Source organism: Typopeltis vanoorti, chromosome 12, assembly GCF_054136105.1.
Source record: "Typopeltis vanoorti isolate ZY-2024b chromosome 12, IOZ_Tvanoo_1.0, whole genome shotgun sequence".
NCBI classification, from domain to species: Eukaryota; Metazoa; Arthropoda; class Arachnida; order Uropygi; family Thelyphonidae; genus Typopeltis; species Typopeltis vanoorti.
Window position 1 is genome coordinate 16,435,855 of NC_143560.1, and position 13,083 is coordinate 16,448,937.

A 13,083-nucleotide genomic window follows, 5' to 3' on the forward strand; every position below is an offset into this window, starting at 1 on the left:
GTGTGTGGACTGCAGACACATACTCTCAATCAGATAGTAAACAGGAGAAAGAAGTGTGATGTGATAGCAGTCTGTAAACTTCTGAAAGGATGTTATAAGTTACCAGCTGATGAAATTTTTCTTTATATGGTAGGTAGGGAGAGGACAAGGGGCATCTGTTGAAATTAAGTTTGTGTGCAGTTAAGAAAGGCATGAGCATTAGATTTTTTTTACATATAGCAGTGAGTGAGTGGAACAATTTGTTGAAGGTGGTGAATGTATGTAGTGTGAATTAGTTTAAGATAAGGTATGACATCTATTGTGGATGATCTACAGCCTCCCTCAATGAGTCCTTGACTCCTTGGGATCTCTGATGATGGTAATATTCCATTTGTTTTGTGTAGTCAGAACATGTTAGTTGAGGGGCAGAGCCCTAGTTTATTATTCATTATTCTTTTCTTGTAATGTTTTCAGTTTAGGGAGATATATGATTTTTTTAATATCATTTCAGGAGGTTAATATTGGATGAAATAAGGAGAGATGAAAAATCTATGCTCAGGAAAATAATCATTATGAAAAGATATAGGCATGTCAAAATTTTAAGGTATCAGATCACCATATTCAGGCAGAACATGGATGGGATTTTCACCCAAAATTTTGATTTGTGTTATAACATTTCTGATGTTTGGATTTCTTCTTTAAGTATTGATGTAGTAAAACTAATTTATTAATTTTATCAGTGTCACACTTCAGGCTATAAAACCTTAATTATATTTCTTAATATATTTCAGATATAAAGGAAAATCCTATAGAGCAGTAGTTGAAATAGTACGACACGGAGAACAAGTGGAAGATTTCTGTAAAAACACGTGTACTAAATTGGAATGTTGTCCCTATCTCTTTGGACCTCATCATGTTGGTGAAGATTGTCCTGAAAAGTGTCATACATTAACAAAGACAAAATACAGTAAGTTTCATTTATCACACAATTTCATGAAATCCTATAAAGCATTATGATCACATTACAGATATCATATGTCACAAGTATGAGTAGAGCTCGATGTGTGTGTATACCATTAAAGTCAGAGCTGAAAAGTAATTAATTTGGGGGTTGGGGGAACTACATTTCATGAGGAGTACTTAGCAAGATTTCCTTTTCCTAAAGCTGGGAATAATCTTACTAAAGGTGATGATGATGATGATCCTTGTAATTTAAATTAAGATGAATCATGTCATGACTTTCTTTTAATACAGTTGACTCGCACTATAGTGACTCATAGGGACTACAGGATAGTTTACTATCTGAAAACAAACTCGAACTCAACATCACCAGAGTTAAAGATCGGTACTATCAACGTAAGAAGCCTGAATGGCAAAGAAATGGAGCTAGCTGAGGAATTAGATAAGTACCAGATCGACATAATAGGGGTGACTGAAACAAAAAAGACCAAAACTGGTGAGATCTTTCTGAGCAATAAATACAAAATGTTATATTCAGGCAATGACAATCAAGGAAAAGAAGGAGTAGCCATAGTATTCAACACAAAATACGAGGCTAATCTTCTTGAATGGCACTCAGTCTCAAGTAGAGTAATGTGGGCAAATATGAGAATGGGGAACTGGACAATGAGACTTATTTGTGCTTATGGTCCCACAGAAGGTTCTACTAAGGTAGAAGTGGAGGAATTTTTTGAAGCTTTAGAAAAAGCAACTGACACAATGAAAAAGGAAAAGTTGGTCCTTGTTGGGGATCTAAATAGCAGAGTAGGAAATGATTGTGAGACATACAAAAATATTTTGGAAAAATTTGGAGAAAAGAGCAAATCTAATAATAATGGCAAATATCTGTTGGATTTCTGCTCAGGACATGGACTGGTTATTACTAACATCATGTTCCAACATAAAAATGTGCACAAATTGACATGGAGAGAAGAGGCTAGGAATAAGAAAAGTCTCATTGACTATGTTATTGTTGATAGTGATGTTTTCTCCCTGGTGCAGGACACCAGAGTGTACAGAGGATTTGAAATTGGAAGTGATCACTATTTAGTCTTGAGCAGGATAAAATTGAATTTCATATTGAAAAGAATAACATGTAAGAAAGTTTTAAAGCGAATAAAAGTTGAGCAGCTCTCAGATGTGAACTGTAGACTAAAATACAGAAAGATTATTGAAAAAAAAATGAAAGAGTTTGAGAACAGGAATCAAACCTTGGAGATTCAGTGGCAAACTCTGAAGAAAACATTGATTGATTCTGCCAGAGAGGCATGTGGTGAGGTTGTGTGTAGGGATAAAAAAATCAGAACTCCCTGGTGGACACAGGAAGTTAAAGAGGCAGTGAAGGAAAAGATGAAAGCATATCAAAAGTTCCTGGCAAATAAGTCAGCTTTTACTCTTACAGAATACAGAGACAAATGTAAGAAAGCTAAACAGTGTGTAAAACTAGCTAAACAAAAGTCATGGGAGGACTTTGGCAAGAATATAGAAAATAAATATCAAGAAGGTGGCAAAATATTCTGGAGGTTGTTGAAGAAGCTTAGGAATGGAGGAAAGAGTGCTGTAAAAGGAATTAGAGATGATAAAGGTGACATGAAAACAGGAGAAAAAGATATCCTTGAAGTATGGAGTAATTACTTTGAAAAACTGCTAAATGAAACAAGCAGTGATGACAGCACAGTGATAAAAAACACTGACCAGGCATGCAGTCAGGAATACATATCCATACTTGAAGTAGAAAAAGCCATCAAATGCTTGAAATGTGGAAAGGCAGCAGGAGTAGATGATAATCGACCAGAAATGCTGAAGTATGGTGGTATAAGAGTCTTACAGTGGCTGCACTGCATAGTTCAGAAAGCCTGGACAGAGGGACGAATTCCCGATGATTGGAGTAGAGCTGTCATAGTACCCATATATAAAAAAGGGAAATAAAACTGCATGTGAGAATTACGGAGGTATTTCCCTACTGAGTGTTCCTGGCAAGATCTATGCAAGTATACTTGAGACATGGTTGAGAAGAATTGTGGAAGAAAAGCTTGGTGAAGAACAAGCTGGATTCAGGCCAAATAGAGCCTGTCAGGATCAGATCTTCACTTTACGACAAATAGTCGAGAAAGCATGGGAATATAACAAAGATCTGTATTTAAGTTTTGTCGATTTGGAAAAGGCATATGACAAGGTGCCAAGAGAGAAGCTATTCAATACGCTGCAGTTATATGGTGTCAATGGGGCATTATATCAAGAAATACTTAGTCTTTATTTGAGTTGTAAGTCAGCAGTTAGAATTGAAGGAAGTACAGGAAGATGGTTTAATGTTAAATCTGGTGTGAGACAAGGATGTACATTATCCCCTCTGTTATTCATTATCTATATGGATCACATTATGAAGGAATGTGGTATTAAACCTGATATCAAAATTGGAGATGTTAATGTCAGTTCTTTGCTTTATGCGGATGATGTTATACTTCTAAATAAATCCACTACAAGTCAGCAAGATTCTCTGACTAAATTGAATAGCTGTTGTAATAGATATGGTATGAAAGTCAGCAATAAAAAGACAAAGACAATGAAAATAGACAGAATCATTGAAAATGTCAACTATGTTGTGAATGGAGAACCTGTGGAACAAGTAAAACATTTCAGCTACTTAGGCACGATTTTTACTGAAGATGGGAAATTAAATATAGAAATAGACAACAGAATCAGCATAGCTGGTATGGTGGGAAGTCAATTGAATAAATTCATATGGAATAAGAAAGAAATTAGTCGTAACACTAAATTAGCTGTATACAAGACAGTGTTCAAACCAGTCTTAATTTATGGATCTGAGAGCTGGGTCAGAAGTAAAACACTTGACCAAAGACTAGAGACCGCAGATATGAGAGTCCTGAGAAAGATTAAGAGGCGTGAACAGATGGCATCAATGGCAATATCATATTAAAAATGAGGATATTAGGAAAGAACTTGACATTGTCAGCATCCAGGAATGCGTTAGCAGAGCTAATCTCAGGTGGTATGGTCACTTAAATAGAATGGGAGAGGAAAGATTAGCAAAACAAGTGTTCTCTGCCAGGTTGGCAGGAAAACGACTCTGAGGTAGACCAAGATATAGGTGGATTGATACCGTTCAAAGTGCCTTAGACGATAGAAATATAAGATCTGATAATGTTGGGGTCTTGACAAGTAACAGACTGATTTGGAGGAAAATTGTAGATAGGAAGTTAGTAATGATGCAATTTTTTCATGTAGTACTGGCATATCCTGTACACCCCTTGAGGGTACATGGCAGGAATTTGATGATGATGATTTTTTTTTTTTTTTTTTTTTTTTTTTTTTTTTTTTTTTTTTTGAATAGCATTATTGTACCAATGGGCTTTTCAACAGTTGGTTATATCATTATATCAGTGTTTGCTTCGGGTGAGAGTTGGTTGAAAGTTGCTTTCATGTAGTACTTTAGTCTTTTTTTTTTTATTAAAAAAAAAAAAAAGAAGATGACTGTGTCTGGAAGCCTTGATTTTTTCTGACTCATAAAACAAATGCAATTCTGGTATTCTTCTAAATATACTGTTGCAGATCTACCATTCTGCCTATAATAGAGACCACAAGAGCAGAGAATGCGACATACTCCTGGATAGGATAGACGTAGAAGTCAATTTTTGGGAAACCATAAAAAGCATCACTAGCTTGTGATCAGGACAGGAGGCAGCATGAGATTTATTTTGCACAAGACTGAATTAGCCTTTCTGATAAACTTTTGACATAAAGAATAGAACCCTTAGGACATTATCTTGACAAGAATGAAAATGGAGGCCATAGTTGTTTATTATTGAAAGTTTTTCCACTTGGTTATGCATTAAATTAAAGATGCCAAGAAACTGTATTCTTGTTTAATCCTTATGTGAGTATAAACAAAGTTTGTGCATGAAGTATCATCATGACTAGGCTACTTATACTTAAAAGCTAATGACTTCTCATTTAATTGCCTTGGTATCCCATAATACAAAGCACACATCCTTTCAGGTGCATGTGTGCTTTGTATTATGGGACAATTTTAATGCTTCCACTATTTCATCTCAGTCACTGAGACATCTTCAGGGATTACTTTCTAGGCACCACCTAGAAAGTCCTATTTATGGTACACCCTCTATGGGTGTTTGTAGGCGACCTAGGATGTAGTGGGATCTCTGATAATTAAAGTTTCCAAAATTTTGGGAAGTTTTATTCAACTGTATTTATTTAAATTTGGTTGATTTTTGAGTGCCACTACAATTATAAAAACGGTCTTTCTTTTTTTTTTTGAATTTACTGCGGTGAAACATAGTGGATTTTTCTTCAGGAGATCCTGTGGGTTGTATTCAAAACATGGTTTGCAAGGCCAGATTGACCATAGTTGTAATTGCGGACATATGATTTGTGTTCTTCTCTCTCGGTGCCCGGAGTATACAGAGTACCCTGTTCCTGCAAAGATGGCTTACTTCAGACAGACAGGGAGTAAGCCATCTTTGCAGGAACAGGGTACTCTGTATACTCCAGGCACTGAGAGAGAAGGGAGCTGAACTTTGGTGGAACGGATAAGGGTAGTAAGTTTATGGTAGGGCTTAAACACTGTGTGGAGATTGTACTTTTAGGACTTGGCTATTTTTCTGATATGCCATGGGTGTAGGATATGGTGTTGGCATTTCTGAAGTCCTTTTGAAGAGATGGCTGGGGAATGGGGGAGGAACTGATTATTTTTTCATTCTGTAATCGCTGTAGCCATTGGAAAGGAAGGTGTTGTGTATATGGTTGAGTTCTGTTGAAAGAGAGATTTCACTGGAACAAAGCTTGTGGACTCTATTGGTTAGAGTTTTAATAATGCCATATTGTTGAGAGGGAAGCTTGTGAATGTATCTGCCTATGTGAGTAGATTTTCTACAGAGAAGGAAAGGGTACCATTAGGAAGGCGTGTTACTAAGGTGTCTAGGAAGGGTAAACTATTGTTATTTTCCTTTTCTATCATAAACTGGATTCTTGGATGTTGACTATTGAGGCGAATGAGGAAGGAGTCTAATGTGTCTAGGCCATGAGGCCAAATAGAAAACACATCATCTACATACCTTAGCAAGTAGACATTTTGAGAGGGACTGAGTCTGTGGCTTGTTTTTCAAAATTTTCCATATAAAAATTGGTGTGGGGAGGGGGGGGTGCTCATATCGGTTCCCTCTATCTGTTTGTAGATTTTTTTCTTCCAAGGAAAATAACCAGAATTGATGGCAAAGAAAAAGAGCTCTAAGATATCAGAAGGAAAAACATTTTTTAAGAGTGTCATTTAAGGGAATGTTGGTATTCCTCATTGTACCAGTATTCCCTTAAATGACACCTTAACACTCTTAAAAAACGTTTTTCCCTCTGTCATCTTAGAGCTCTTTTCCTTTACCATCAATTCTGGTTATTTTTCTTGGAAGAACAAAATCTACAAACAGATAGAGTGAACTGCTATGGGTTCCCCCCCCCAACTTCTTGCCAAATTTTATTTGCAAAATTTTGAAAAACAAGCCATAGACACAACCCCTCTCAAACCGTCTATCTGGCTAAGAAATGTAGATGATGTTTGTTTTCTATTTGGTGTCATGACCCAGACACATTAGATCCCTTCTTCATTTGCCTCAACAGCCTACATCTAAGAATCCAGTTTACGATGGAAAAGGAAAGTAACAATAGTTTACCTTTCCTTCTCTGTATATTGAAAACCTACTCATATAGGCAGATACATTCACAAACTCTCCCACTCCATAATTACAGAATTTAAAAAAATAATCAGTTCCTTCCCCATTCCCTGGCCATCTCTTCAGAAGGACTTCAGAAATTCCATCACCATACCTTATATCCATGGCACATAAGAAAAAATAGCCAGGTCCTTAAAAAAGTACAATCTCCACACAGCATTAATGTTCCAACCAGCTGACGTCTATAGGTCTATAGACGTCCAGCTAAATCTGGAGAACAAGTGCAATTTGGTCTCACTATTTCATCCACCTTAGCTGGTAGGGAGGTTAAACCTCCAACATAATGTCCTCACAGCACTTACCTCAACACATGGAGGAAATCACATGTTTCGTACTATATTAATGAAATTTAACTACAAGTTAACGAGGTAAGGGACTTGGAGGTGATTGTGGACAGAGAACTGAAATTTAGAGGGCATATGGCAAAGGTGGCCAAAACAGCATATAAACACCTAGAACAAAAATGACTGGTTTGTGCAACAAGGGGAAGACTTTTTTCTCCCAGGATTGCAAATGATGCAGTAGCATTGTAACAAGTGTATAACACTTTGTGGGGAAACGTGTAGAAAGGCTTATGTGTTCGTTGTACGTGTGTTCAATTTTGATGGTATATATCAAAACACAGAATTATAAGTAAATAATTATTTATTGACTTATTGCTGATATTTTGCTGGTGTTATAACCGGCATCTTCAGAACACAAAAACACAGTTTGTCACAGTAGGCGAGACTACAACATGGTGTAACAAAGGGACTAGTTCAAAAAATTGTAGCAACAACACAAAGACTAAAGTCCTAATTAGATGCCCTCTATCTTAAAAAAAAAAAAAAAGAGATAAAGCAGTACCTAGTTATGTCTTAAGATGATTCTCTCCCAAATCTTAGCTAAATTTATACAGCTGTATTTCTTGAGATTCTGAGTATGTTTCAAGGCGTCTATTGCTTCTAAAAACAATCTCTCTGACTTGTAAAAGCTTCTGTGCAGTACTTTTGTTTTCTTCCAGTTGATCCTGTGTGCAGGGGTATCCAAAGCATGGTCTGCTAGGCCTGACTTGCCATAGTGATAGTGCCAGATGTATCTTTTATGTTCACTGATGCAGATGTCCACAGTTTATTCCTGTTTGACTGCAGTAAGCTTGATCACACGAGCAGGGTACTTCGTATCCCACATAAGGAAATCATTGCTCTAAAAAGTGTTTCTCAACATGGGGCAATTAGAAAATGTACATGTACATATTTATACATATCTATATTATACTTTTTCAGAACTTGGCTGACTATTATGCTAGAGGGGGAGGGCATCAAAATAAGAGACATTGAGGTGGGGCATGATCCAAAAGACGTTGAGAAACACTGCTCTAAAAGAGTTAAATAATAATAACCAGATCATCATAACAAAAACAGACAAAGGGAACGCAGCCATGGTGATGGATACAACAGAATATGAAAACAAAATGCACACATTTTTACAAGACCGGTCAACATACAAAATTATAAATCGCAGTCCCACCAACACACAAAAGAATAAGGTGTGTAAATTACTGAAAAAAGTCACTTCCTGGCCTAAAGAAACAATAAACAAGCTCAAGCCCTTCCATGTTAAAACACCCAGGATATATGGAACACCAAAAATTCACAAACAAGGTGTACACCCTTATGCCCTATTGTGGATAGTATAAATAGTCCCACATACAAACTGGCTAGACATTTAACTAAGCTACTAGCCACTCTCACAAACAATTCTTCCTCCTTTGTCAAAAATTCTGCCCACCTAAACAGTATTTTAGAACACCATACCTTTAAAAAGTTCAGACTTAATGGTGAGTTTTAGCATCACCTCACTATTCACAAATGTACCACTGATTGAAACCCTTAATCTGCTAAAGTCACACTTTCCCACTGATATATTTGAACTATTTAAATTCACAATATACATGCAGGATACTTCACATGGAAAGGTAAAATATACAAACAATTAGATGGGACAGCTATGCCCCCCCCCCTCTCTTAGCTAGCTTCTACATAGAACATCTGGAAAAACTAGCTATCAATACGGCCACTCTCAAACCAACGCTTTGGCTATGCTATGTTGATGATGTGCTTGCTATTTTGCCACATGGCCCAGGCACATTGGATACATTCTTAGCACGCATTTAAATAGCCAAAACCCAAAAATTCACTTTACAATGGAACTGGAAGCTAATAACTGTCTGTCCTTCCCGGATACACTAATCACACGTCTTCCAGATGGTTCCTTATCATCCTCAGTTTTTAGAAAACCCACACATACAGGGAGATATTTACAAAACAATCACACCATCACCCTTCTCAACAGTATGGTATCTTAAAAACGCTAACCCACAGAGTGAGAGCAATCTTTTCCAATGACAATGCTCTTGCTACTGAACTGGCTCACTTATACCACACCTTCTTGGCCAATGGCTATAATCTCCATAAGATAAACAAAATACTAAATGCTCCCAAGAAACCCCACCCATTATCCACCACGGAGAACTATAACAAAACCGTCACCATCCCATATATTAGAGGCACATCAGAAAATATATCTAAAGTTCTCAATAAACATCAACTATGCACTGTATTCAGACCGTGTGTCAAATTAGCAACTATCATCTGTTCACCCAAGGACAACATCTGCTCTTTATCATATCCAGGAGTCTGCGAAGTACCCTGCTCGTGTGATCAAGCTGACTACGGTCAAACAGGAAGAACTGTAGACATCCGCATCAGTGAACATAAAAGATACATCCGGCACTATCGCTATGGCAAATCAGGCCTAGCAGACCATGCTTTGGATACCCCTGCACACAGGATCAACTGGAAGAAAACAAAAGTACTGCACAGAAGCCTTGAAACATACTCAGAATCTCAACAAATATGGCTATATGGCTGTATAAATTTACTTAAAATTTGCTTTAACTAGGTACCTGCTTTCTCTGTTTTTTTTTTTTAAGATAGAGGGCATCTAATTAGGACTTTAGTCTTTGTGTTGTTGCTACAATTTTTTAAACTAGTCCCTTTGTTACACCATGTTGTAGTCTCGCCTACTGTGGCAAACTGTGTTTTTGTCCTCTGAAGATGCTGGATATAAATAATAAATAATTATTTACTTATAATTCTGTGTTCTGACATATACCATCAAAAACAAACAACAACTTCGTGGGGAATATGTAGGATAATATGTAAGTTACGTGGTTCTACCTCAATTCCTTCACGGTGATTATCACAACTTCTCAGGCTGCACTCGTATATGGTTGTTGAAGAACACACCCACAAGCAGAGATAGGGTAGTTATTGTTCCATTTTATAAGGTATTGATAAGGCTACATCTGGATTATTATGCACAGATCTGGTCAACTGGATTCCTCGATGATGAAGAAGTGGTGGAGAGTATCAAGGGATAAGTGACAAAGATTGTTGCAAGTCTGTGGAATGTTTCCCCTGAGGATAGATTGAAGGCTGTGGGCTCCAAAAACTAGCTGATAGTCATAAGAGAGAAGATATGATAGAAACAATAACTTATAAAAGGGATTTTATAGGATTGATACTCATGACTTTTTTCTGTACAGTGCAGGAACAGAGAGAATGGAAGGAGGATCATCCCTGAAAATTGTGTAAGAGTGTAGTTAACAAGGGTGTTAGAACTAGATTTTTTGCTTAGAGAGTGGTGAATGTGTGGAAAGCATTGCCTCCACTGGCAATGAAACTGTTGCCAGCTCTGGCAGTGCTTTCATTGCTTTGTCTGTGAGACAAAGGTGGTGAGACCTTTCTGAGCAATAAATATAAAATGTTATATTCAGGCAATTACAATCAAAGAAAAGAATGAGTAGCCATAGTATTCAACACTAAATACGAGGCTAATCTTCTTGAATGGCAGGCAGTCTCAAGTAGAGTGATGTGGGCAAATATGAGAATGGGAAATTGGACAATGAGACTTATTTGTGCCTATGGTTCCACAGAAGGTTCTACTAAGTAGAAGTGGAGGAATTTTTTCAGGCTTTAGAGAAAGCATCTGACACAATGAAAAAGGAAAAAAGTGGTCCTTGTTGTGGATCTAAATAACAGAGTAGGAAATGATTGGCAGACATACAAAAATATTTTGGGAAAATTTGGAGAAAAGAGCAAAGCTAATTATAATATACTTGTATTTCTGCTCAAGACATGGACTGGTTATTACTAACATCATGTTCCAACATAAAAATGTGCACAAATTGACATGGAGAGAAGAGGCAGGCAAGGTATAAGAAAAGTCTTATTGACTATGTTATTGTTCATAGTGATGTTTTCTTCCTGGTGCAGGAGACCAAAGTGTAGAGAGGATTTGAAATTGGAAGTGATCACCATTTAGTCTTAAATAGGATAAAATTGAATTTCATGTTGAAAAGAAGAACATGTAAGAAAGTTTTAAAGCGAATAAAAGTTGAGCAGCTCTCAGATGTGAACTGTAGACTGAAATACACAAAGATTATTGAAGAAATAATGAAAGAGTTTGAGAACACGAACCAAACCTTGGAGATTCAGTGGCAAGCCTCGAAGAAAACCCTGATTGATTCATCCAGAGAGGCATGTTGTGAGGTTGTCTGCAAGGATAGAAAAATCAGAACTCCGTGGTGGACACAGGAAGTTAAAGAGGCAGTGAAAGAAAAGAAGAAAGCATATCAAAGTTTCTGGCAGATAAGTCTGCTTGTGCTCTTAGAGAAGACAAATGTAAGAAAGCTGAACATTGCGTGTAAAACTGGCTAAACAAAAGTAATGGGAGGACTTTGGCAAGAACATAGAAAATAAATATCAAGAAGGTGGCAAGATATTTTGGAGATTGTTGAGGAAGCTTAAAATGGAGGAAAGAGTGCTGTTAAAGAAGTTAGAGATGATAAAGGACATGAAAACGGGAGAAAAAGATATCCTTTAAGTATGGAGTAATTACTTCGAGAAATTGCTAAATGAAACAAGCAGTGATAGCACAGTGGTAACAAAACGCTCAACAGGCATACAGTCAGGAATACATATCCATACTTGAAGTAGAAAAAGCTATCGAAGCTTGAAATGTGGAAAGGCAGCAGTGTTAAATTCTGAATGAAAGAAGATTGAACCTATAAGCCTTTCATTTAGAAGGTAACATGAAATATCATTCCCAGAGTCTATATTGGTTTATCAGAATAAATAAGATGATGTTAACTTACCAACATAATTCCTTTTTCTTTGTACTTACTGTTTCGAGTCATTTAATTGTAGATAATTCTTGTAAATCTCCTAATGTAATACCTGTGTGCTTTGTATAAATAATTGTGTATGAGAGAGAGAACAAAGTAATCGATTTATAAAAGGAAATGGCCTGAAGCAAAACATATTAGCAAGGCAGAGTAGCATGCGAGTTTCTCCAGGAAGCACACCAGAGTATGGTATGACGCTAGTTGCAAGGGAGAAGTAAGTGCTATGCACAGTGAAGGAAAAGCAGTGACGTAGGAAGAAAAACATAGGGCGCACAATATAAAATCGGTTGTGGCACCTAGAGAGCTCTCTTGGTCCTTTTCTTCAACGGAGTAGTCAACAAAGTCAGGTGGTCAGAAGGCCACGTAGATGTGTCCAGGGGAGTTTGAGAGTCAACCTGTAGCCAAGCAGAGCAAAGTTCCCAATCCAGCAAGGAACCCATCAGAGAATAGAATGCCATGCTGAGCAGATTGACCTGAGAGCGGTGAACCTACACTGCCGCTTCCATGAAGATGTGCCCTACTCGAGACCATTGCAGATTCATGTAGATGAGGTCTCATAAGAATTAGGATGAGACCAAGGATGTGCTGCTTGGACGCACGTATAGAAGGCCAAGTATCTCTTTATGCCTGGGTAAAGTAGAATTTTTGATATGCTTTATGACTGTACTGAGAGAATCATGTGTTACTAGTGTGATGGACTTTCAAATTGCTAAGACTGAATAGTGAAAGGACTTTAGTGTTCACATTCAAGAAATTAGAGAAAGTTTAAGCTTTAAACTGAAGAGCTGTGTAGAATTGCTTTAGAGATATTTTCACCATGTCAAGTTCAGATCTCTCCCAGATATGCTGTTAGCGGAGTATAAGATTGCCTTGTAATTGAACTATAATCCTTAACTAATGTCTTAGAAAATGTGTAAAAATTTAAAGTAATTAACTGAGTACTCTAGAGCTTTAGTATTGATATAATAATATGCTCGAAATGATTCATATCTATATTCTTTCATGAAATTGATGATTAAGTGTTTTTTTTTTTTGTTACGTTAATTTATTGACTTGCCTGATTTTCTTCCTATTGAACCGCTCATAAAAGTAGAACCAAGGCGGGGAGGGAAT

At 37.0% G+C, this 13,083-nt stretch overlaps 1 protein-coding gene across 2 annotated transcripts in view; it reads left to right on the forward strand.

The window, feature by feature from the left end:
* Positions 1–13,083, forward strand: part of LOC150100599 (scm-like with four MBT domains protein 2) — a 226,997-nt gene that overhangs the window by 188,529 nt on the left and 25,385 nt on the right. For both annotated transcript variants that reach the window (XM_090401434.1, XM_090401435.1), the window contains one exon: positions 771–946. In XM_090401434.1, the coding sequence (XP_090257560.1) occupies positions 771–946 (176 nt within the window). The remainder of the gene's footprint in view (positions 1–770; positions 947–13,083) is intronic.